Here is a 27,983-nt window from a genome sequence, read left to right on the forward strand (position 1 = left end):
TTAGTCGGAGTTGGAGATTAATTCTTTCTTTACATCCACGGTTTCTGTCGGATTTCGAGGGACACAGGTTCCATTATGGCACTCTCCCACTGTGAGTTTCAGGTCACCAGACTCTGTATCTTCCCGAGATGCCTAGGTTAAAAATAAAATGAAACATGCACGTGAGAGCTTTTCATACGATGAAACTCAGAAACGCTAGCTATGAGGTGTCAACTTTGAGAAATAATTTCAGGCAGAACATTCAGTGTGAACTGTGGGCCAAGTATTTCTCGTTCCAAAGGCTATGTAAAAAAAAAAAAGAAAAAAGTTGCCACTAAAGCGTTGCTTGAGATTCAAATAAAACTACAGTTTCGTCACTGGCAGCTAACGAAACGTAGCGCATGGCGAGTTTAAACATGTTCTCACTACGCAGCAAGTGAGATGGCGGTACCAGGGCGTTTAAGTAGATCGTTTTCACTTTCCGTTTCGAGCCTGCGCAAATACGCATGCTCAACCGGCTTCGCTGAAACTCAGAGCAGCCGCGTATGCGCAGTGGCGATTCCGCCACTCCATAGAGCTGACCGGGCGCATGAAAGTGGTCTACCAAAACTCGCTATTAACTGATAAGAAGACTCGGAAATAAATCGCGAAGCAAATAAGGCGAAGATATTAAGCCTTGCCCTGTGTCTCTTAAGCTCCAAGTGACTAGAGTCTGTTGCAACATAAGAGCTACAGGAGAGGCCCAGAAAAAGAACAATCGCTCCACTTAATGAAAGTTAACTCGGGCTTTAGAAAGAAATTTATTTATACAGGCGCCAACTAATTTTTAGAAAATATGGTAGACGTTGTCGAATGCACCTTAACCTCCGTGATGTCAGAAGATCTGTGATTTTGCGCTGAGCAACAATAATAGATTAGCTCAGTTGTGGTATTCTCGCGGAGGGGGAACCCCACTCACCTCCTTCCATCTACTTCCCGTCGTTTGAAGCGACATCTAGATTTCTCGTTTCAAAACAGCATATTTTATATAGTACTTTAAACACCGCTTAGACGCTGTGCTTCAAACCATACGTATTCCATAGAATGCTTTGCAGTTACTATATCAGCCGTGCTCAAAACGGTGGCGCGTCGAACGGCTGGAGGCGAGCTTCTGGAGGAGAGGGGACGTACTGTTCGTGGAAGCAGCGTCTATGGGCTAGTCCTGTAACTGAGCTAATCTAGTAACGTTGGTGCTGAGTCCTGTAGTGACTTCATTCCTATCTTGAAATGAGGTGGTAGACACTTTCCTGCAGTTCTTATGTCTCAACATATTAGATTCGATGATAGCGTAAGAAACGCAGGTCGTGGCCAGTCCTCAGAAATGTATCATCACTCCACTGCCTATGAGATTGCGATCTTAGACGTTAAGAACACCCGAGAACAAATCACAAAGCTATAGTCAAGGACAGCTTAAGGAACACGGTGCGTGACCTTCACATTTTTTGCTGCATGATTCATTCTTGGGCTAATTCCGCAATCTTAATGGCTGTGTATGCTGCTCGGGAGTTGTCACTCCTTGCGTCTCTTTTTCTTTCAATGACTACAGAAGCATTCACATAATAAGCAACATCCTGCCTATCTTAGGCTCTCAGTGGCTATGTAAGCTACCATAGAGATTGCTACTTCCAGGTATTTATGAACACGTGAGCACTATATATGTACACCTTCTCTTTCGGGGAACATTATTATTCTCACGATTGTAAAAGTTAGCAGTGGCTCTACATACACTGGAAAAATAAATGTCCGGCTCGGAAGTTCGGTTTACAAGGTAAAAAGTGTTCGAAAAAACAAACAAGAAAACTACAAGTTTTCGGTGTTGTAAAAACAAACTACGCATCGCCGAGCGCTCAATGTCGGCCCAAATGTAGAGCTATCGATCCCAACCAGATGCATAAGTTTCAGACCTGACCGTTGTTATCTTATTCGGATGTTATAAGCGATTTTCCATATTTAAAATGGGGATATGATGGTCCATTACGCTGAAATAAATCACCTGTTACCGAAAACAGCCAAAAACGGACCCCCTTTTCCCGTTTCAATAGATTGAAAAAGTCGCTTGTAAATTTTGAATGAGACAACTGCTAGTTAATTGCCATCTGGTTTTGACCGCTAAAGCTAAATTTAGCCGGAAAATGAGAGATTCGGCGTTGCGCAGTTTAATTTGCGACGAAAAAACATGAATTTCTGTTTTTTCTTTTGAAAAGTGTGTGTGTGTGGGGGGCGGGGGGGCACCTGTGTGTACTGTAGCCCATAGAGTTATTATAATGTACCCTAGAGGTTCAACTGGCGCTAGTGTCTATGCGACTTCCGAGAGGCAAGTTAAAGCAGGCAGCAACCAGTCTACTTTTCCGGTGCTCCTGTGTATTCCTATGGGAAAACGTTCGTGCATTTTGTCTCCTCGCCGGAAAATAACACGGAACACTGTGGTTTTTTGGGTCGTACCGAATAGTGTGCACCTTGATTAACATTGTAGAAGTGTAATTGCGTTAGTTAGCGCATTTTTCTTCATCAGTGAACGATATTTAACTTCGCTATATTTCAGACCCAAACCTGTGGTCCACAGAAGGCGTCTAAAAACAAGGGGTGTTTCTAAGCAAAATAACAATGAAAATGAATATGGAGAGTGTTCAAGGCTCGCCAGCATTCCGGTGACGCTTTTATATACCTAATATGCGAGTTTTGTAGCTATGAAAATGACCCCGTCATGCATGAGTGGATAAGAACATTCAAAACGTAAATAATAAAGTACTTGGGCTCTAAAAGGTGTCATTTCCTATTGTTTTCTCTGCCGGGCAGCTTTTATCGGGCACATCTTCTTAAAGATTTCGAGCGTGCGGGTCATATTTTGAACGTAGAACTTCGCACACAGCAGGAATAAGAAAGCGGTACGTACTTAATTAAAATCGGAATATATCTTCAATTTATTTTAATCGAACATGCACGGGTAGCTAACGATTCAGTCTTACTACGTAGTTCTTGCCTTTTCCTTTGGTTTCCAGATGTCCTTCGCTCGTTGAAAAGCGCGGACGTCGTGTTCGCGCTAACAGTGTCCGACAGTGTACATAAACACACGTACGATTCCGTTTTAGCACCGTTTGCAATGCGATGAACTGGCACGAAAAACGCCGTAACTGACCAATAATTTCATCGGGATGTCTGAGAAATGTTCTAAGCAACCTAGTACGCACGAATTGTTCGGGATATTTGCAATAATGACCGAGCGCAGGGAAAAAATGCACTCACTTTTCCCATAGAAATGCATTACCGGAAGTCAATTTTCGACTGCTTGCTGTCTGCTTCAATTTGCGTCAGCACACTAGCGCCACTTGAACGTCTAGCGTACATTATATTAACTCTATGTTGTAGCGACTGGAAAAAATAGAATAGCAGAAAGGGCCTTTTGAACGCATGATCTCCAAGACGCGTCTCATGCCTTCCGCCATGTTTTGTCTGCGTGCACGTGCTCGAGAGGCACAAGACGTGGAACGTTCTCGAATGTAGAAAGCTCGCGCTAATTTCTCCTCCCTGCCGTCCTAACCTAATCGTTGACTACAGCTTATGGCTCCGCTGACCTGTTTTGTGTTGCAACGCCCAAACAGTGCCCATCCTTTTTTGCTCCAGACGGGAAAATAAAATTTATATTTTGGTCTAAGACGTTACAAGTTCCCCGCAAGGGACGACAAGAAAAGAAGACAACAATAGCTAAAAATTCAACGAATAAAAAACAAACTTTTTAAAAGTCGCATTGGCACCGATTTTAAGTATTATAAACTCAGTTAGTTCGAAAGCCACGCAATATTTGAGAATAATCATCTTTGAAATTATAAACTCGTCTCTTGATTAATACATTGAGGTAAGTATTTGGTGTTAAAAGTTGCACCTTTTATTTCTTTAGTGACTAATAAAAATATTATTGTTTTAATTTTGTACATTATGGTTCATAATTATTTCCTGATTATCAGGTCTGGTCCTGATATCAAAAACATAAAGATTACCAGTGTTTCATTCTTAGAAAGTAAATTATGCGTCGAACTTGCTGATGCTTTGACACCAAAAAACTCAGTATCCAAATAAATTGTATATTGTATATATATATAATATATATATATTTATATACATATATATATATATATATAGATTCTATATATATATATTATATGCATAATTAAATCATACTCATACATGTACACGAAATTCATGCCAGATGCCCTAATTAAATTCGGACTATAAATATAATATTTGTTTTTAAATTAAACGCTTATCATCAGAATGCAGATATAAAATAATATGTTCAAGTTTTTGGCACACAGAACAGGTCTAGGCCAAGTGATGCGGCAATAATGTTCGGTGAGACGGAGGACGACAATTGACGGCATTGTGCACTTTAAGCAACCGGAGGAAGTAGGCATGAAACCACGTCTTTACTGCTAGATGTCATATTTTCACAATCGCGACAATTTTAATATCGGTCACTAGCAGGACACTCGTATTTAGTCATGTTCAAGCAAATTAGTTAACACAAAAGGTTTTACATACAATGCACGGTGTGCAATCTGGTCGTTGCGTTTGATTTAACTGAGATTCACAGGACGTGCACTCCGTGGAAAGTAAATGCTGAAAGAAAAAAAAAAAAAACATACATGAAACACACGAACACGGGAACTAGTAATCGAGGTGAAAATTGTAGTATTTCCTTCCCTACCAAGGTAGGGGAGGAAAACCAACGACAGACGTAGCGTTTAGAGCCTTTATTTTTTAACCTCGACACTTTACAGAAGGGCTGCGAATTAATCGATCAAACAACTAATCCAATAATGCGTTTTTCACCTTCAATTTCTTCACTGATTGATTGGTTAAAAATGAATCATTTTATGAGGCTCTCGCGTGTGTCATCTTTGTCACTTTTAAGCTCAGGAATAGGTACCTAAGAACAGGTGAGACTTCTTCGCCTCCGGGGTTCCATATTCCTTGCTTCAATTGCCACATGAACCCTATATATTTCACGCACCTCTGTACCACGTGAAGAAGTGTTTAGAAGATCACTAACTAAATAGCTTTGTTAAGGCAGCTCGAAAATTTAAACGGAATCAATTTGCAACTAAATTACTTTTCTTTCTATGTCTTTGCAAATATTTGTTCACAAAAACCGCAGGGAACGATGACTAGTATAACTAATTTTTACTTCATGTAAATCTTGTATCAAGAACTTTGTTTCGTGTCTTACAGGTTTTAATCATTTATATAGATTTTACTAGATGACTCGTTCAAGCGCTTCGTGTTGTGTCACTTACTCTGTCTTTGTCTTGCGGCGCATTTTGTGAAAAAGTAGTCATGTACCAACTGGCCCATCTGTCACTATTGATGCAGTAAAACGTTCTTCTTTCCGTTCCTTTGCCCTTTTATAAGCTCCTCGCATTTCAAGCCATGTCAAACAAGCCAAGATATAAAATTGGTTCGCTCCCCTTGAACGTAGGTAAGGTTTTTGCAACGCTAAGTCTGTAGGGTGTGTCACGTCAGTTCGCGCAATAATGGAACGGGTCATATTATTTATGCTTACGTAAAAATATATGTGAAAGTAATGTTCTTGAAACAAACATTCAGCTCTATGCGAGCACCATAGCTAATTTTATTCCGGAGATATAAAATTGCGAAGCTATACTTCGTCTCACCCTACGATGGACTAAAGACAAAAGCTACGGACCGCCAGATCCAATCACGAGCACTTAGAAATTGCGTGGTATTGTGCCTTGATGCAGGTATCACTGCCCGCGTCTCGGATCACTGATGGGGATGGGCGGACAGCGGTTTGACTTGAATAGGAGTGAGTGACTCAACAATTTTACATTGCAAAAAAGCCACGACGTACAGCCTGTTTGCAGTGTCGAAGCTATAGAAATGCCGCGGCATTTTTGGGTTCGAAGCATTATTTGTTTACTCCTAATAAAAGGTAGGCATATCATAGTTTAGTGTAAAACGCAACTGGATCTTTTTTTTTTTTTTTTTCCCTAGAGGCGTGGATGTTGCCAAGGTTTCGCTATGGTGTTTTTCACAACCGCCAATTTCACACCGGCACATGCAAATAGAAAATATTTTTTTCCTAATTATTTTATAAAACGCTTATTACGTAATGAGTGTGACGAATTGAAATCGAAGGCCAATATTAATTAAAAAAACTTAAATTTTGCAAACCTTCTTTAATCTTCTGCAGTGTATTGAACTAGTGATGAAAAAACGTGGTGTAATGTATGACCTCCAAGAGGAAAACAAAAACAAACTTTCACTCAAATTGATCCAGCTTGAATTGAACCGAAAGAGTCTGTAAAGTGATGCTGCTCAATCGCAGGTTGTAGGAAGTCGTGCTGCCCCTAGCTTAGCTTTATACTTACATTTCCTTGCCTTGCTTCCTAAGACACCCTCCCTTCCCCCCTCCCTCCCCTCTCAAGACACGTTCAAATCGAGTGCTCTTTTTTTTTTGGTACGCCGTAAAGAGCATGAAAATACCGAGTGTTATTTTTTATTCGAACCAGACTTTAAAAAAAAAAAAAAGGCGTTTTTACTCTTACGTGAATGCCGTCTTCACTATATGTTTCTTAAAGGGACACTGACAGGGTATTTATGCTCGCCGAGGTTTTTAGTTGTACGTGACATATGAGAGCTCAACTACCCAGAACAGAATTTGCGGCTCGAAATTCGGTTTCTTTCCGCGCGAAAACCGCCGATCAAGAACTGGCCGGTTCGAGTCTCGCTCACTCTCTTTTTCGCGGTCACGGGCCGTTTTCTAAGGTATCGATGCGACCACCAAATTTAATCAAAGTCGTGGGTCACTGAAGGCACACACTCAATATTAAAAATAGAAAAAAATATGAAACCCATTTTTTGTGGCTTCTAAAAAGCTGTAAATACGTTGATTGAAAAAAAAAGTTCCACAGACAACCGGAAGCATTCTGTGCGTTCGTCGTTTCGCATATCGTGGGACTCGCGGGGACGGCGATGACAGCGGACGACGGGCGTGGGACCTCTATTTCAGAACTGTCGTTCGCGGTACCGGCGAATTCTGTCTACCGTTAAAAGAGAAATTTGGGACTGATCAAAAGAATTGGTATTCATCCCTGTACGACACGCCCGGTCACCAAGCCGATTTGTACGAAGACGTCGCCGAGCCGTCGCTCCGTTCTCGTGGCTGAAGACATCGCTCGCGCAAACGTCAAGCACGACGTGTCTACTTCGAGGTGAATATGCACGCGTACGATTTCTTTACTAGGTGCGAATGTCTCCAAAGCGTGGTGCTTCCCGACTTCGACCCGGGAGTGCTTTTGCTAGAGAAAAATCGACAGCAAACTTTCCAACTTACAGTTTACCGGCTGAATTATTACTAAGGAAAGAGATCCACCGAAAGAGAGGTGCCCCAGTAGCTTAGTGGGAAAGACGTCCGCTTCATACGCGGTAGGACCAGGTTCGATCCCCCGTGAAACTTTATTTTTTTTTTTTTTTCAAATATTTTTTGATGTCTACGTTTCTTTTTTTTTTTTACAATTATTATTGAAGAAACAAAAAAAAATATAAGAAACAAATGTTGTGGACGACACGTCGCTGAATTAAATGGTATGAGATTTCCTTTTTGACAACTGCGAACTCAATGTAATCACTTTCCACAAAATGCAAGGAGCATATAAATCAGGTAGCGTCCGCTTTCCGAGGTGCCCGTAAATGGTCTACAGGAATTGCAGCCAGCCATTGGTCCCGATCCCGTTGATCTTTCGGAAACTCTGTCGCACAATGCCACTTCTGTTTCGGACGCGGGACATGGGAGCCAGCTCTTCACGCAACATCTTGGGTGTATTCTTTTCGGAGCCGATCAAAATCCACCACGGGCACTCACTACTCATCTCCAACTCCTCAGTGTACAAAACAACTCATCTTTGAGTACAGAACAACGAGCGGAACATACATAACTGCAAAAGAATCCCACGGCGAACAGTTCCCATACGCCGCATGTCGTCTGCTACCGGGAAGGAGAAAAAAAAAAAAAAAAAACACGGTCGGGTGTAGCCACGTGACTTCCGCCACACACACTCTTCTCTCCACATCTCCGACCTCCGTCGGGTTTCGGTTTCGGTTTCGAGCAGTTGCGTCTTTTGGCTTTATTAAAAAAATACGCTACTCTGTTGCAAAATATTGATTGGGTAGTCCTCCGACACCATAATGAAGCGCCTGGCAAAAAATTAAAAAAAAATTTTGGGGGGTGTCAGTGTCCCTTTAAGGCCGGAAAGACTGAAGACGGGTCGAGACAGTCACGTTCAAAATGGTTGAAATAAAGCGAATGCTAAATGCGCTTTTCCGTGGGCTGAAAAATGTAAAAAAAGAAAGTAGAAAAGGTCTTTCCTCCACATCCGCACCTTGCTCTGACGAAAAAATGTTTTGAGTTTTCGTTTTATTTTGTCGCGTCTTATGTGGAGCCCGTCCTCCGCGCATAGTCAAACCCGTTCTAGTGTTCGCAAAATAGGGCCATTGTTTCGCGAAAAGTGTCAGTATCCTTGCAGATGCTTTTTTATTACTTTATCAAAAAAGCATTTAAGTTAGCGTTACAGTTACTTAAGGAAAAATATCTAATTACAGTTAAAAAGTTAACGAAAATGTACCAAATTTCGGTATCGCGATACAAGTACCCCGATAATATCACAGACTGGTCTTTGCAAGCGTATAAAATTTTCTTATGTCACTAGTGCTAGAAAGCATATATGCTACACGGACAACAAACTTGGAGATTTTAAGAGGGCCTTCGGCCCTACGATTTAATGTCTGAAAGAGACAAGTTGTTTACATTAATGTAAAAAAAATCCTTGATCATATCTCGCGCTGTTTGGTTCTTTATCGCGATCGCCTGGAGAATTGGTGGTTAGATGTTTCAACGACGTTTCGAGCAGCGGTGTTGAGGTGGGCTTTGATCATTCTTTTTATAAACCGGAAGTTTGTTGGGACGCCAAAGACTGAAGCACCGCCTGGTGGTGTTTGCCAAGAAAATGCTCTATTGCCAGGAAGGAGTTTCAGCTGTCCTTCCTCTAACCAAAGCCACCTCTAGCGCGAGCTTCATTCCTTTGACAAGGCTTTGGCGGCTGCGTGAGCTTTGAGCACGCACACGCACCGACGCACGGCGAAAGGCAACGGGCGCGTGCTGGAGACCGGGTGTTCGAAAGGCGACCCCGGCTCTTCTCACCCTGGCAGTGACAGGCGGAAACCAAGTGAGGGGACGAGACAACTGTGCGCGAGGACGTCAGAACACCGAGCTTTGGCGGGAATGGTTGGTGGGTGGAAGGAAACCTGGCAGCCTTTTTCTCCACTGCACTCGTCGAACACGCCAGAACGCGAAAGCCGGACGCCGTAGTTCTGCGTTCTATCGGGTTGGACGAGTGCAGTGAAAAAAAGGCATCTAGCTTTGCGTCTACCCACTACTTGTGTTGCGCTGTGTTCTCACCAGACTTGTACCGTACGCATTACAAGTAATCAAATTACTTGTAATCGATTACTTTTGGGAGTAATTTTGTAATCAGTTGATTACTTTTATTAGGCAGTAATCACAAGAGTAATCTGATTACTTTTCGAAGTAATAAAATTACTTGTAACCGTTACAATTTGTCCACGGGACACCCCCCCCCCCCTCCGGCACACGCTTTTTTTTTATGAATTGACAAAAATAAAATTTGCTTTTTTTTTTCGATCGGAAAAAAAGAAAGATTTTTGCGGACTTAGTTCGACGTGAGCGCGTTGGTGAAGTTAAATAAAAACAGAAAGAATAAACATAGGGACGGACAGAACGGAGCTGTAGGAAACGAGGTCAATCTCTTGCTATGTACAGTTTCTGTGAAATGTCCGTTTTTTTTGTTTTGTTTTTTTGTTTTTGTGCTGGGACTGGGAGCGGGAAGCCCCAGGGAAGCCACAGTACGTGACAAAGGCCATTCCGGGCAAAGTTTGAGGAAGCAGAATGTAGCTTTGTGAGTCCTTCGTTCAAACTCGCCCCCTCACGCACACACACACAGAAATAAAAAAAAAATTAAAACAATTCTGCTAAGGGTACCTACTCGCAGCCCGTAGGAGAACCAGAACCGAAGAATGCCTAAAGCGGATGCAAAATATAACAAAGGCAGTTGAAATATTTCCCCATTTCCCCTACGTGGTCTTTGTGACAAGCAATATTTCGAGTTGAGAAGTGGTCGGGGCGATCTCTTCCGCCAATGGATGCTACACATGATCCGTTTCAAATCCTGGAGCTGCTGCTCTTTTGTATGACATGCGAGCTCATCCACATGTGAGTAATAAAATGAGCGACGCAAACTTTGAGCGAGAACCCTTGCTCAAGCAAACCCCCTTAGCTCCCCCCCCCCCCCCCACCCCCACACACACACACACTGGCGAACGCCGAAATCATTAAACGTCTTCAAACGAATTCTATGCTTGTGTCCGCATTGTGAAAGTGCAACGACCACGAAGAGGGAGACAGTTTTTCTTCTTCAATACTTGTGCAAATGTGAAATATAGGTTGGAAGTAGTTCATTGTTATGAGCGCTAAAGATGTGTCTTCACACGATAAAGTAATCGGAAAAGTAACGATTACTTCTTTAAGTAATGTCCAATTACTTTTGCCGTCGAGTAATCAAGTATTCTAATCGAATACTTTTTAGCCAATAGTAATAGTAATTGTAATCGATTACTTTTTTTAAGTAACGTGTACAAGACTGGTTCTCACGTTTGGTGCTCTAACGTCCCCGCGCGCTTTCGTATCCTCCTCGCCCTCAATTTCTGCCCACACCGATGTCTCCAGGCTACAAAAAAAAATGAATGAGGCGTCGGGGTACTGCATTTCGACGATAAGGATGTCGACGTTGCAAAAACTTGGTGCCGCGCCGCAAGTTCAGTCACTCCTAGCCGAAAATGGAATGGCAAGGACGCTCCTAAGGACAGGACTGCATTTGTTCTAAGTCTGGTTGGTCCTCCTTGTGGCCAAACAGTATGCACCAAATCCACAAGGTTGACACAAATTTCTCTACGAGTAACAAAATGGGTCGCACTAACACTGAGGCAACGGAAGTGAAACGAAACAGTAAGACATAATACTAGTATAGACAGAGTTCAAATTAGAAGTACCAAAGGAAGCAAGATTACACAATTATATAAAATAAATGGCGAAGCAAACACATTACAGAAATTGAGCGATTTAAATTAGACGCAGTAATTCAATTAAACAATTGACTCGAATTGAAAAGGAGCTTCGAAAAGGAGCTAGCTGGCATGGGCGTTTCGATAGTTTACTTACCTGTCTGTTTTTATCTTGAACACTTGTGAACCCACAACCAGGCAGCCGTGGGATTGATGCTTCATCTACGACAAAAAAGCGGAAGCTTTTCGTTAGATAAGTACATGTTCAAGGCAGCCCTTAAAACCCTAAACCTGAACAAATCAAACTCTCAACAAAGAAATGTAACAAAGTTAAATACATTATTGGTCCACGAAAGCATAGTATTTCCTTATAGTGTTAATAAAACCTCAATTTGTTTCACTATATTAAAGCATATATTATTGATTATGTATTGTGAGGAGTGTCTGGAGTATTGTAAAGTAACAACTCCTTTAAAACTTTCAAAATAACGACGAAAGGATAACTAAACATTCCATCTTTAAAAAGAAGTTCCGCTTTATAAAGAGCCCCAAACAGTGACATATAATATACCCTCTATTGATGTGCAAATTATATTACCAATCATGCACATGGCACATACTTAAGGCTGGTTAAAAAAAAAAGAGCTTCAAAGAAACTTCCGGAAATACTAGGGGAAGATATGGGCTACGGTTTTTAGTTTAACTATTTGTGCAAAAATTTAAAGCTTGAACAAAAAATTAATAACACTGTTTTTCTAAGTTACAAAACAATATTTTTTGACATGTGAGAGTAATAATCACGAAAAACTATGCTCAACTTGAGATCTGTTCTGCTAAGCTACGCAATTGAACTTTCACTTGCTGAGCCTCTCTCTTGCCGTACTCTATGAAGACTTTGCCAAGGCACACCGTGAGCCAACATGAAGGAAAACGTTTTAATGAACTCTATATTCCTGTGTTCACAAACATCACAAATCATACAAAGTGGTGCAGTGTGATAGGAATAAGGAAACACGTTCAAAGCAGAAACAAAAGTCAAGCAGTTGATTGCTCGCCGAAGAGCGTTAATGTCACGAAAACTTCTATTACAGATTGTTCTAGATTGTTATATTCGAGTTTCGTTCTTGTAGTTGGAAACACGCGGAAAAAAAAGTAACACATTAAGAACGATACGACCCGACTGAGAGGAGGCATGAAAGCTACAGCGCTCAAAGGGAATGAGAAGTCAACAGCTGCGCAGACAATCGTACGTAAGAGGAATAAATCATGTAAACGACGTCTATTAAACAAAGAACATAATCCCGATTTCTGACGTAATTTCTCAGCACTTAGCCACAAAATACCTGTTGTAGATAACTTACATAAACCGCTTTATAACATGTTCAAAATAGGATGATGCAGTATGGTGAATATGATTCCAAACGATACAAGAAACAAAATAGCCACACGAAACATGCAGGTGAAGAAAATCGCTTTGTTAAGCGAGATATCGCACAGAGAGTCATCAGCGAGGACTTCGAAATAGGATACGTAATGAATGAAGTTCAAAACTTAGTCAACAAGAATCCCAAGGTCATATATTCCAGACCATCGGGGAATCACAGTGCAGAGTGAGGTGTGACTACAGATGAGCCACGCTTACTGCTGAGCGACAAAAAAGTGGGTTGTGTGTATGTTTGTACAGCCTAGAACTTGGTTTGCCTCAATGGGCAATCAGTCTCCCAGCTGTAGATGAGAAATTTAGTCAGTGCAGGACAACCGCTAGCCTGGGGTCTTTAACGTGCATCACGCAGTAGTAATACACCAACGCACGCCGGTACGATGCTCATCCAGAACGAAACGGGCATATATGTCGGGATTGAGCCCAGGATCCTGGGGTTTCCAGCGCTAGCTTTCGCTTTCCATGCTTCGAGTGGATGTGCGATAGCCCACTCGGCCATCGATACCCCATGCTGAGCGACATTGTTTTTATTTTCAGATTGTTCAGAATGAAATACTTACGCGAATACAACTTAAACACAACTAAAGCGTCATATTGAAGAAGAGCAGAAAGGAGGTGAATACAATGAAACAGCTTAATGCCGTCATATATCAACCACGTATACTTATATCTCAAATTTCCCGTCTCCATACTTTTCTGCACATTCCTCGGAGAGTCAATCAAAGAAATACACGAAAGTAACTCGACAAATAACGAGGCCAAATATATGTTGTGAAGTCTGCTATGTTAGACTGAGAGTGAGCTGAGTGTTACACTGAGCCTGTGAATATAAAGCGTCATGCCCAATGTCACAAAGCGGACTCCGCTTTTTGTGGTCCACAGTATTTTCGACCACGTCCTTCGCTGACTCACTCCTTCACAGTGGTTGGCTCACCAGGTGCTCTACGGGTAAAATGACACACGGGCGCTTCTAGATTGAGGTATAGTGTATCCGTACATGGAGAGTTAGGGTTTGCATTATCGAAGTCGAAACGATGGTATCCAAATCGCGGCGGTGGTTATCGAGGACGCGACGTGACGTCACGACATCCCCGGAACGTGACGTTGGTGTATAGACATCTGGATGATGCCTAAGAACTCAAACATATGGATGATGCCTAAGAGCTCAGACAAAAAGCGTGACACGAGTGTAGTGGCTACGGTGGTTGCTATGACGGCAACATTGTTATGCCTGAATACTGAAATTCGTGCTTTATACATTAAGTGATCCCTACGACTCAAATAAGTGTGGGAATAAACGGCGGTGACGAGTAACAGATTCACCGGAAAGGATTGATATCACCCCGACAGCCAATTTTGTATTTTCAATACGCCTTTGACGTCACTTATTTTTTCCTACGTCAGAAATGCTCTTATATTTAAAAGAAGACCTACACACAAATGAATGGTTTGATTATTCTAGGTTTTGAGTTCAAATGGGTAACCTGCCGCTCTTCTCTATTAGTGCCTACCTTCATACATGACGAAACGGAAGGACATTCGCTGGTAATGTACACTGCTTCTGCTTAAAACGCAAGGCAACACACCTCCCAGGTCGCTTAGCAGCAGAAACTGGAACCGTAACAGTAGCCGTTAGAAATTAACCGGTAATTCATATATTAAATCGGTTCGGCAAAGTTTTAATAACAAATTCAAACCACTAGGCGGATTCTTTGATTGACAACGTAGACGAAGAGGGCGTCGGAAAGTGGAGCTGCTAGTTATAAATAAGAGTAAAAGTTCAGTTTTCACTACCATATGAATATAAAAGTGTGTTCTATAGCTGCTTGTTTACAGCCTTTTCAAAAGTATGCACTTGGGAGCTATAATACTGTAACGTTCAGCTCACTTCGTCCTTCCAACTGCCAATGCTATCAACGCTATGAAATATCGAAAAAAATTAATCTTCTTGCAGATCTGGGGGACGATGAAATATTGCATTGGAACTCACATTAAGAAAAAAGTTATTTTTGTTTTCGATGATCTCTAGCGTTCTGATATCCATATATTCTATTTGATACGCTGTTTGAATGGTGCTACTTCTGGACTAGTATTAAAGAAAAGAATGAAATAATGAAAAAAATTCTTGAAACAACGAAAGGTTCATAGGAATGTTAAAATAAAATAACCTCCGCCCCACCCGGAGTGAAACTTTTTTTTTTTTTTTTTGCTATGGAAGATGGTTTTTGCAGCGTCTTGTACTGTGTGTAATATGTTCTTCCCTAGCAAAAAAGATGATAATAAATATAGAGTACGAGAGTTTTACCAGTAAAAATATTTGAGACTCCTAACCAATCAAAGGAGGCGATCACACTTTTGAATTCTTGTAACGTGATGTCACCCCGATTCATTTGTCATTGCCGACTCATTGTGTGATATCACGGCTACTTGAAATTAATTATTATGAATAACATATTTAACCTTAAATAAAACAATCCATTGAAAAGAAAGATGATCTGAAGTTTGAGAGTATTATTATTCTGGGAACCCTGTACAATTTTATAACATCCATCTGTCAACATGGTTTCCGAGCCGATAAAAACTAGTTTCGCAAATACCATTTACCTCTACCAAAAAAGAAAGAAACTAAACTGATTTTTTTACATATATTGTAACCGTAACCTTAACCGAACAGTTATAATTTTCAGTTTGAGTCGCTGCCTCTAAGGCAGTAAACTCCGTCAGGCGTCAAGTTGAAGAGGGCAGAATGTGTCCAAAAGGTGAAACCTATAACAATTTTTGGACAAGAAATCGGGGTCTAAATCCTAAACTAAAGTGGCTAAAGACACTGGGCATTCTGTGACTATCCTCGGTGTATTTGTTCTTTGTTTATATTTTGATTCTTTATTATGAACGACTTAGGTTACGGTCGATTTTTCAGTGGAACTGAGGCGTTTATATTAACGACAGATGACGGTGTAAAGCTTATATATATATATATTAAAAAAAAATATATATATATATATATATATATATATATATATATATATATATATATATATATATATATATATATATATACATACATATATATAAAGTTGAAAATCCCAAGTCAGAGAAACAAAAACACGGAAGGATTATTTCAACGTTTCGACAAGAGTCTTGCCTTCGTCAAGACTCTTGCCGAAACGTTGAAATAAACCTTCCGTGTTTTTGTTTCTCTGACTTGGGATTTTCCACTTTGTGTACTCCACGCCTTCGGCCAACACTACGCGACCATGCCCTATATATATATAGAGAGAGAGAGGGAGAGAGAGGGATATATAGAGAGAGAGGGAGAGAGAGAGAGAAAAAAAAAAACGAAGCGAAGAAAACGCACCTGAGACGGTTCTTGGAGTTTTTAAAACATATTATTGGTAAAGTTGGTCGACGTTTCGGCCTGAAACAGACCTTTTTCAAGACTGGCACATGAGAGGCACAAGGAGCGTCAATCTGACCTCTCATGTGCCGGTCTTGAAAAAGGTCTGTTTCAGGCCGAAACGTCGACCAACTTTACCAATAATATGTTTTAAAAACTCCAACAACCGTCTCAGGTGCGTTTTCTTCCGTATATATATATATATATATATATATATATATATATATATATATATATATATATAGATATATATATATATAAATATATATATATATATATATACAGAGAGAGAGAGAGAGAGAGAGAGAATTTCTGCACAACTAAGATATACTTACCATTACTACCGAGTGATACATTCATTTCTTGTTTGTATATCTCGCTGTCATTTTCTATTTTACATGTCTTGTTTTGGCATACTCCGGAGAGAAAGATTAGAGCAAAACCTGATGTTCCGGTCTCCACCTGGAAGGAGAGATATTTGAAATTCCCGCAACATTTTTCGAGAATAAACATGAGCGCCTATGTTAGCTATGCCGTTAGCGGTGTAATTAAAACAATTAATAAAATAGGTACGCGAAATTAGTTTAAACAAATACACCGAAGAACACTTTTTTCCGATCAACTTACAACACATATGTCGCCATCCTTTGGTCTGTTCCCGCTGCATCCTCCATCACAACGCTGTTTCAGGTGTATTGTTTGATCCTGTAGATTAAAAAGTACAAACTCCTGTCAAGAATGTTCTAACAAGTGGTGTTTTTATGTAATTGTACATAAACAAGCCTTACATAAAAAAGAAATCAACATTGAAATTTTAATTTTTGACTTTACTGAAACCAAGAGCGGCTTTAAATAACAATGAAAATTGTGTATGTCAGGTACTGACAATGTATATTCGTTATTAGTGCAACCAGTGCCTATCACCAAGGCAAGCCGCGCTCGCTTATCATTACGTGTACTGTATATAATAATAATAATAATAATAATAATAATAATAATAATAATAATAATAATAATAATAATAACTCTTTATTGTCCCTCCAAGTTGTTTGAAGGACTGGGCGAAAAGTTGCAGTGGCAGCTTGACAAGGCCCCTGCCCTTTAGCATTGATATACAATGCTGAGATACAATTCAAATTAAATAGTCACTCAAGATTATATACAAATTAAACTCGAAAACCACCAGCAGGGGAAGTAACAATAATGAATACTTTATGGATACTTATAAAAATACACATCGGTTGCTATACCAATGATTCAAATGTCGAAATCGGTAATCAGTGAAGAAGCTAGACACATTTTTTTCTGAAATACATTGCGGGTCACGTAACGAAATAACAAGTATTGCATTTTGTACAAAATAGATTCTTTATCGAGCAGTCTCAATAAGGAAGTAGCGCCATCTATCAAAAGGTACGCCAAACGTGCCCCGCCACAGGACACGGTCGCCTGCGTCGCCGTCCGCCATTGAACTTGGCAAGTTTTTCGGCCCCTTTTTTTACAGAAAGGGAGCTACGCTTTGTAATTTTACAAGATAAAACCGACCTGTGAAAAGCAGCTTTGACGAAAAGATTTAGATTGGTGCGTGCAAGCGCCGATTTTTTTGGCCCAAAGTAAATAGAGCCTGATTATTTCAGTCACCCTATATGTAGAACCTTTATCTCCTATGTAAATAAGCGCGGCACTAAAACAAAAATGATTCGAAGTGTGCGTATATGACACGCATGTAAAGAATCTCCACTTCCCATCCGCCGTAAACAAATAATTAGCGTAATATTTGTGTTGCGAGGCACAATTCTAATATGGTTGCGGCTCTGATATTTTCGAACGTCAACTCGAAATAGAAGCAGGTTTCGAAAACGGTCCTACAAACGCTGAACTCCCCAAAAATAATTTCAGTGTCTGGATTGAAAACTTAAGTCATAACATTGCGTCCAATTTACTTGTTATATTATTTTTAGTGGGGAGCGCTCCCCTAAACTTGCTTCTATTTCGGCACGTTTTATTTGCATCAGACAGTAAAAATGCGGCTCACTACCTAAATATCGCGCTATTACTTCCGTGGCATGATTTCTTTTTACATGTGATTAGACTTTTTTTTTTTTTTTAAGGAAGTGGTGGTTATTAGCATAGATTTGCTTTTAAATTGCAGACCACTGTATGGTGCCGCCGAACCAGAACTAAGCCGAAAACTGTTCTTTTACCCTGAGTTCTTAAAAGTTTAAATGGTCCCTAGAGTAGCGCTAAGCAAAATACAGATTCGTGAAAGCTGATAACCAATTTGAAGTTTTTTTTTTTTTTTTACACTGGTGATTTTTAATTGGAGTCTGTCAGCTGAAAAAAAACGTGTCTGAAAAGCTTATCAATTGGCTAACAAATGTGTCAAACTCGATTTCCGACAGCGGCCGCGATCGATAGAGTTATCCCATAGGAATTACTTGTTTAATTCGGCTCCCCTTTCTGTAGATAATTTTAGTCTAATACGAAATGTATGTACATACATACCCTCTACCTACAGCATTAAAATGATCCCTCAACTAAAGAGCGCTACGTGGAAGGTAATGTGCCATCGAGATTAATCAAAACTATTATCTGGGCTTTATAGCACTTGGTTTCTATTACCACGAGTTATTTGAATTGGTGACATCCAATACCTTTTTTTAGACATGATACTATCTACATTGTTAAAAAGTTAAACATAGTCAATTCTACTTTTTATTCACAATAATTTAATGAATGCTTACCCCACTGCCAAATGCGTGGCTCTTTATGCATTTAGCTTCATCCAGTCCCGGTGGTTTAAAAAGAGGAAATGCTACGCGCGAGAATCAGAAACATTAGCTATACAATTCAAAGAATTACCTTGCACTGAGACATGCATCGAACCCTTGTGCTTTCACATTAGATTGGGCGAGTGTGATTTCTAGTTCGTGATAAGAGTCCGCGACAGTTTTAGTAGCGCAGGGCATGGCTCCTTATGATCGCGACTCTTGCTTCATGATTCACTGTTCGGCATTCTTATCGGCTGATTCCTCGATTTTATTGGTTTCAAAGCAATAACGAGATGCTCATAATTCACGACTTTCTGCGTTTTTTAAACTCTGAGTCACCATGAAGGCTTCTAAGATTGTTTTTTTGTCGGCCTCATGACAAACACTTTATTTTAAAATCTAAACAACATCTGATAAAATGTTCTAACATACGTAATATCGAAGTGATCTCTCACCCATCCGAGCGGACATTGCTGGAACATTTTCTTGCATCGCTGCGTCAAAAATAAACATTTAGTAGAATTTAGTGACGTTTTAATATCCGAGAGGGAAGAGGAAGATTAAGAACTGGTATGCACTGTCATGTCTTTCTTTTTGTTTTGCAAAGCAGTACAATATCGCATTTTGCCAATCCATGCTTTAAATCCGAATAATTGTATTGTGCAGTCACCGCCAGAATAAGAGCGCCTAGAAGGCCTCACAAGTGTCCCGCTTCCAGCGTGATGCCCTCCGGCAAAACATCGGGGGATGATAAGCTTCAATCGTTCACGCGTAGCCAAAGCACGACGGAAGCGAGCAAGCACGTGCTGGAAGCTGTGCATCCACGATTCTTGCACTTCTTGTCTTGTCTGCGACTATATCTATTAATTGAGAGTAGTGATCTATTGTTGTCGCGAAATGAGAGCTCGTTATATATGTCGATATTATGCTCGAAAAAAAACATCAGGCACGCTGCTGAATTATTGTAATCAGTTGATGCTGATACACCAATTTGCAGAGCAGAGATGGGCAAATACTTGCAAAAACGAATAGAAATAAAACCACAAAATGATTTGACAAAAAACTGTCAGCTTTTCCACTGCGGTGAAGAAGGAAGAACAGAGAAGTGTTACTATGGTGGGAATGGAGTATTTATAAATGTAACGATTAAGGTGTGATTGGGTAATTGGTTAGTTGAACAATTAAAGAACCAGACATATTTACAATGATCCAGGGTTGTTATTTACTTGGTAACCACAGTGACCATGGCCTTGTGATCGTTGTGGTACACCGCCATGCGGTATACACTGACGGCAGGCAGGTTCTTTGTGAACACGAGGTTTATGCATGTACGATGCCTAATCGTGGGCACCGTAGGTTCGTTCTCGTACGCAAGCCCGAAGCGCTCGAGCATAAACGAAGTGAACCACTCAACCTCCTGGCGTGCAATGTCAACGTTAAAGTCACCCGCCACTACGGCAGACGTGTCGTCGCCGCGCATGACCCAGCCGAAGACGACCATCATGAATGCTTCTATGCCTCCATTGGGCGTCGCGGGGGTACGGACACGACGGCGACCACCGTATTATCGCGCGCCATGACGGAAAGGCTGGAAAGGTTACCGCCACCTATGAGTGACGGCGGCAACCATATTGGCTCTCTGGTTGCCGCCGTCACTCATAGATGGCGGTAGCTACCCTGAGTTTTATGTAGTTTTGTGTCGACATTTGTTTGGTACCGGACACGAAACTGGGAAAAGTAGCCCTTAACAGCCCCGCTGTAAAAGATATATTAAATTGCATTGTTAATCGCACAAAAAATATCTTCAAAAACAAAAAAACAAATAAACGAAAAATTATTGAATCTCATCATAACGAAGGTGTGAAAGAATTATTCGTTATCGTGGATATTGTTACAAAGACGCTCGTTTTGTATTTATTATTTAATCCCTTTCAAATATTTTTCAATTATATATGTCACCCATATCTTGATAGTTGCACGTTAAATTTTACCCCTTAAAGAAAAACGGCAATGCCCGAATAAAGTATAAAGAATATATGCTACGATTACCAAATGCATAAAATTAAAGTCAGAAATCTAACAATAAAACGTATTTGGCTCAAACTAGGAAATCAGGCCGAATGAATCTTGGACCGGAGCTAACAGTTCATGTAGGGCAAGGAATCCTTCTTGTACTTGAAATAAAATGTGCAAAAAATACTATTTCCAAATGGTGAGGGCGTCACGAGCTGCTGATCACTCGTAGGTTTGATAGTACAGAGACTACGGAGAAGAAAACAATGCGTGGGGCGCAGAGCCAGAGAGCTCCGACCTGAAAAACTTGCTCTCCGATAACCGCCCCAAAGTATGTTATAAGACAAATACTTGCAACACGAGCAAAAAAGCTAGTGGCTCAATTGGGCGCGTGCATTATCTATTTCAATTTTTTTTTCTTGCATATTTGTTGCGATCGAACATGCCGAAACACTGGCCTTTGACGAGTCACTCTTTAACGCCGTTTTCACACTGGCGCCTGAACCGCGTTCGCAAAGCGGTTGCGGACGCGGTAGCTTAGAGATTCAATACTATTAATTTCACGCGGGTTTGATTATGAAAAGGAGCGGATCCGCTTTGCGATTGCGATTGCGATTCGCCAGCTTGAAAGCACCTTCTCGGTGGTGGGCCAATGCGTTAACAATAAGGTGCATTCATGCGTCCTTTGTTTAGGGGTTGTGCCAACTGACCAATGTGCCCCTCTTTTATATTCGTTCCCGCCGCCATTCTGTTAACCTCAACACCGATCACACTGTGCACCTAATAAAACACCAAACATTCAAGGGCAAGAGAGTGAACGATACAAGGTGTACTTCTTGTACCGACGTATTTTTTGTGCTTTATTAGGTAATCACGAACTACCTGGCCCAAACTGCAGTTTTAACACACTGTGCGGCGGCTTTCATTTCCGCGGGATGGTCGATGCCAGGTAGTTACGCTGTTGTTGGTGTAGTCATGGCGGAATTTCCAAGTTTATTTTGCTTTTTAATGTTTTGATGCGGCGTGCTTCACGTATTGTTGACTCTCGACGATATACGAACATTCTTATGTACTCTGAAATTCACAGTCACACAAGCTATCAATCATGTTTTGGATACCTTTCGAAAAAGGTGAGCGCTAAAGAAAGAAGACACCCAATAAATATTCTGCTTATTTTTGTACCTATATCTCAAATTATCAACTCGATCCCTTTTATAGCCACTTGTGCAGACACCCGTTTTTAACCATGGGTTCACCGGATCGGCAGCCGGTAGTCGTTTGAGGGTTACGTGTAAGAAGATAGCCGGCAAACAAGCGGAGGTAGCCACAGTAACGAGGTTGGCAACACTGATCTGTCAACGACAGGCACCGAGAGCGTGGAGGGAGAACTCGCGCAGCAGACCCAAGGTATGACTTCGTGCCAGCTTCGACATGGATGACGATAGTACTATCGTGCGGTCACGTAATTACTAGTCAGAGCCCGTCAAAAACTACTCGTTGACACTCGCATTGTACAGCTAAATTGCTTATCTCAAAGACCCTGGTTTCCATATCTCGAAGGCAGACATACCTCTGGCTGCCTCTACATCCAGACGTCTTGGTTTCCTCTCAAAAAGCAAGTCTGCTTCAAATTGTAGTTATAGTTACAATTGAATTTGAAATATAAACTTATAGATTTACAACCAACATAAGCATTCCGCAATGTGTTCTTAAATGTACAATACGGAAATACTGGAAACATTTTAAATAGACATTTTAAATACTTGCATTTCAAATACTGCTAACAGAGGAGAACTTATTCAATCAATAAATTTTATGCGTTCCAATTTCACTTCGATCTTCATGTCAGTAATCTAAAAATGCACACTATATTTTCATTACGGACATTAATATGAAACTAAAATACAAGATCAGAGGTTAAACTAAGAGCTGAAATAACCTTAAACTAAAATATATCAGTGCGATGTCTTGTTAAAACCGACTACCTGTTAAAGAAAGGAAAAGTTACGGTGCAATTACTCATGATTCAATGTCCATAATTTTTTTCTGCTGATTTATCTGTTTGCCATTAACATTTCTACTAACTTTCGGGCTACTTGAGGGCGTTTACATTGTGAAAGGGATAAATGTTCACTCGCCACCTTACTTCATTTATTTATAACAGTGGCGGAAAATTAGAATAACACAAAATAGCATCGGGTGCCTGGCGAGATAACGTATTATACAGTTCAACGCCACTTCCCTTATTAACATACAACGATGCGGTCGTAAAAGAAATGACTCGAATGCATTTTTTTTTTCTAACACAAAGGGAGAAAAAGGAATGAATTTCCTACACATATTCGGTTCTTGCAGGGTTCAGATGCATATAACGTGGCGCTCGTATCCAGCTACGCGTAAACGGCGCTGACAGAGTTTCCTTAGTACAAAAACAAGCTACACCCGAAATTATGTTAGTAAACAATCAGGAGGGGGCTTGCCGAATGGCCGTGCGGTGTGATTTATTGGGTAAGGTGAGGATATATTCTATTAAGTGATGAAGACTCAAAAAACTAACTCCAGCTCGTATTCTAGTGTCGCTTGTTAGTTCCGTGTGAGTATTAATTGTTTTGAGTACTTTTGAGAGGATTAAAACATTTTTGTTTGAATTGGAAGTACTAGAATAAAGGCAGAATATTTTATTGAGCTAAAAAAAATCTATAGGCCAGATATTTGGGTTTCGAAAACGGCAGTGACTGATTGGATGAAAAAGTGAGCTTATCACGATTTACTCTGTCAAAGAGGAATTACATACTTCCCCAAAATTAGCATTTTTTTATTATTTTTCAGTGGTAGCGGCTACGGGCCGGTATGTTTAGTTATATATAATTTTATTGTATATTTAGAACATCAACTTATTCAACTTTCTGCCTTGCCACTATTCCACACATCTGATTAAAAGCAATAGATTAGAGAAAGTTAAAAGTGTTTTGTTGGAGACTGCCGGTTATGTTAAACCAGATGGTCGTTAGCATAAGAGCAAGCAAACTGAAAAGGCGGTCACATATATGCTCGCGAAGAGAAAACAGCGTGACGTAAAGAATGCAATATTACCAACGAGGAACACCAAGACTAACTGCAGCCTCTGGATTTTCAAAGCCATTTGGTGAAAGTGCACTTCAGAGTTTGTGCAAGGCAACTATTTTGAAGTAGAACCGACTTCAGACACGGTCTCATTGCAGTTAATATATACTCCCCGACATGCGCAGTATTTCTCACGTGACGTTCATTGTATTCATTGTATGAGCTTGGCGCACCCTACGAAGCAACTCTACATGCGCCATTTTGAAAACTGAAAAGATTGTGTATTACGCCAGACAAAAAAAAAGAAAAAACTGTCTTTCAAACGTGCCTTTTTTTTTCTTTTTTTTTTGTGTGCAGCTTTTATTATTTTGGGGAGTGCCGATCTTTGGGAGAACGCTTACATCCTGATCTGCTAGGCTGTGTTCCGATCAAACCGCCAATAGAGGAAACTAGAAACACCGCTTAGGGAGCAAAATGGGATATATTAAAAAAAATGATTTGAGGTAAAAACATACAATTTTTCAAGTCTACCTTCACAGTGCTTTTGCCTTAAGTTACTGCTGCTAAATTCCCTCGTCTCTTTGTAAGGTCTTTTCGAATGCCTTCACCCACTTCGGGAAACTACCGAAAACGGAAATGGTGATTCGGCCGCTATATAAGGGACGCCACCAAGTAAGCTGACGGTCTGCTGCGGTTGCCTCGCATCAGGTTACTGCCACATGCGTTGTTGGTAGACGCTTACGTTTTTGTTTCAAACATCGGCCAAGATCTCGCTCACTGGGAAAGAGAGAAAGAAGGCTTGAGAAAGAAAAAAATACTAACGCGTATGTCATAGCCAGAAGCCAAACGGTCATCATTGGTTGGGGGGAGGGGAGGAGGGATAACAACTAATGGACGAAACAAATATGGAAGTGAAGAGGCGTGGTTATTCGGCGAAGCCAACATCGCGGCAGCGGATAGAGCCGGAACCTCGAGCGACTGAAGGAAGGCGGTAGAAACCATAAGAAGGCGTAGTGGGAACCTCTTGGTTGTAGAATCCAGCGTTGAGAAGCAGGCGGCACATGCGGTATGCGAGTTGTTCAAGTATTGTCGCCACGTACACCAGCACAAAGTACCATTTTATTCCGAGCCAGAGTGCAATGGGCAGGTCAAAATCTATGGTGGAGTTGGGAGGGGAAGGAGCGCAGGAATCGATTTTCTTGCGGACATATAATAGATTCCGCTCCCTGAGTAGGGGCGGTCGAGCTTAGGCTCTCGCTCACTCTGGCCGGGAGCGCTTCTGGGACATCGCCGAAACCATGTCTGGACCAGTCTGACTAAGGGCGCCGAGCCGTAACCGAAACTGAGCCGCAACTGGAACTGAACCGGAGCCGGAACTGAAACGCTTATTCTGCCCGAACCGGAGCAGGTCCTGAACCGAAATGTTCCGCGCCAATTTGGAGCTGAATTTGAACCGGAGCAAAACAAAAAAACCTGCCATCCCGGTCGCCAATCGGGTGCACATTCGCGCTACTCTTCCGTGCGCCGTGGGCCGGAAATTTGGAGAGGCTTAGCACTGCGGAGCAAGGTGTTTCCACTAACGTAAATATATTTGTAAGCATATTTTACAAAGACGAAAGCTAAGTGCTCTTACTGACTGTCACGAAGTCGACCTGAGCCGCTCAGAGTCACCGTTCGCTGACACGCGCCGACGGGATGACGCACCGAGCCTCCGCGGAAACAATAATGCAGCATCAAATTCGTGTTTACTATGGTTGATCGAGCGTCATTTCATCGAAACAAGGGAAAGTGAGTTTTATCGAAAAGGGAACGGAGCTTAAGAAAAGGCTCCCCAACTTCGCGCGTGCCTCACTAAAGCGCGTGTTTACCGCCCCCCCCCCCCTCCCTCCTGGTTAACGCGGCTTTGCGCCGACACTCTGCGGCAGCTCATTGCAAAAATATTAACGCACCTGGCCCACTCGTACACCCCGCTTCGCGGCGGCAGAAGTCGCTAAAAGGAGGTTCATTCGCATTTCCTGTAAACTGATCTTCTCTGTGAGGCGATTCGTTAAACTGGGCTCCGTAAAACTTCGTTTGCTAAAACGAACTTCCTAAACCGCATGCCACCGATCAAATTCATCCACCTCGGGCGCGCCCGCCGGACGGGAAATACCTAGAAAATTCGACGAGACTCCCCACGCGGCACTACCGCGAGAGACGGAATGCCGCATGGCGCCGGCACTCCCGCGAGACGCCAGTAAACATAAGCAAGAGCTACACAGAGCGAAGATACGACTATCCGACCCCGACAGAGCCGCCGTGACTCCCAGATGAAGACGAAAAACGTTCTAGGGTTCTAGCGTTCTCGCATGAAAAACCTCCGGCCATTCACGGATGTTCGCATGCCTTCCGTGTGTTTCGTCTACACTTTGGCGTGAAATCAGACTTGGGAAGTAATCCGTTACTAGTAACGGATTACTTGTAATCTGTGACATTTTCAAGCAGTTTTTTGTGTAATTTCGTTACAAAATATTGGTAACGAATCACTTTAATTACTCGTTACTTTTTTTTAAATGTGAACATAATACAGAACTAGAGCGATCTGAGCAGAACATTCTGCAGCATAGAGAGAGCAAGTTTAACTAAGTAGAAAACATGAAGAAGGGGAGAATAGCCGTATAGAATACACGACATTTTGCAGAGCCGGTAACTAGAACTAGAAAAACGGGCAAAGCATGTACAAATATACGAAAGACAAAGATCAGGCAAGACAACACCGAATAGGCTCTCCTTCGCCTTCCGTCGTGTCTTTTTCTTTTTTTTCTCCCGGGCTGAAGAAAGCTTTTTGTGTTTATTTGTTTTTGACTTTTACACCGTTTTAACCTTTCCAGCTTCTTCGACGTCTCCCACCACCTGCACAGACATCAAACGTGGGTCTGTACCCCCTCGATTCGCGGGTTCACAACTCGCGTAACCGACGATGCAGCCTCGCACGAGGGGGTCAAACTATCTTTGTCTTTGTTGTGCGCTACAGTATTCTAGCATGCTCTTGACGCACGGTTGAAAAGCGCCCGGCGCGAGTCTAAGAGCATCGTCTTCGAGGGTACGGATGATACTCTTTTGGTTTACTTGTCTGGGCATGGTGGTCGAGTCCACTCCCCATTTTCCGGTCAACTGTCAACATAAAGGGAGGGGGGGGGGGGGGGTAGGTTCATCTAAGGAGTGTTGACATAGAAAGAGAGAAAAAGAAAGAGAACGCGTAAAAGTGCTTTGATTTTTTATTGTTTTGCGAGACCGATAACAACCGCTTCTCTCCTTCTCTATGCCCTCCCCTCCCCTGGCCTCCACGATTATTGGTATGAAAGTGAGAACCGATGAACGGTCGATAACCCGTAACCGCCACTTTTTCTCTGACTGGTCGAGTTTGCGCTCATGCAGTGTCCGTCGTCTCCATGGCTATCTCTTTACACGATGTTCAAAATTCAGGTCATTAAGCAAAACGAAAACCTAACCAAACCTAACCTACCCTAACCTAACCTAACCTAACCTAACCTAACCAACCTAACCTAACCTAACTCAACAACGTACCCTACTGAAAAACTATCGATTTGTGCTAAATCGGATGCTCCGAAAATTTTCTCCTTTAGGATTTCATGCAGTGATCCTCACGTCCCCCGTTTTACGAAATTACGTAGCGAGAAGGCAAATAATAAATTAAGCTATAATGAAACAATCTTCGGCAAATAACTCAAAGTAAACGCACCTTCGTAGAAAATGACATAAGACATTATTAGTATCGTTATAAATAGCAAAATGGAATATAATTCATTTTGAAAACCATGCACGTCATGAGTAAAGAAACAATTTACCCTGGAAGTCATTTCTGCAGAGAATTTCGAATATCACGGAAATATTTTTTTATGTGTCAGTGGAATCAGAAATGCGTTAGATATGAATTGAGTTCTTGAAGCGACAAGACGATTGTGGGGCGATATGCAAAAAGCCAACGTCCAAGAAAAGGTTTATTACCGTGACAATGGTAACAACTGTAGGTTATGAAAGGCGCGCTCATTGTGGCATGCTTTGAGAACATATTTGTTTATGCTCGTTATCGATACGGTGCGGCGCTGCCATCTTGGAATCACATGAC

At 41.4% G+C, this 27,983-nt stretch overlaps 1 protein-coding gene across 1 annotated transcript; it reads right to left on the bottom strand.

Annotated features, from left to right (window-relative positions):
• Positions 1–23,933, bottom strand: LOC115321966. The gene is made up of 8 exons (XM_040214449.1): positions 23,885–23,933; positions 19,234–19,272; positions 18,752–18,822; positions 16,635–16,712; positions 16,343–16,469; positions 11,327–11,391; positions 4,555–4,632; positions 1–132 (listed from the first exon to the last, which is right to left on the bottom strand). The coding sequence occupies exons 1-8, from the start codon at positions 23,931–23,933 to the stop codon at positions 1–3; spliced, it is 639 nt and encodes a 212-aa protein (XP_040070383.1).
• Positions 23,934–27,983: the final 4,050 nt, after the last annotated feature.

Source organism: Ixodes scapularis, unplaced genomic scaffold (assembly GCF_016920785.2).
Source record: "Ixodes scapularis isolate PalLabHiFi unplaced genomic scaffold, ASM1692078v2 PGA_scaffold1__304_contigs__length_218370807, whole genome shotgun sequence".
Classification (NCBI taxonomy): domain Eukaryota; kingdom Metazoa; phylum Arthropoda; class Arachnida; order Ixodida; family Ixodidae; genus Ixodes; species Ixodes scapularis.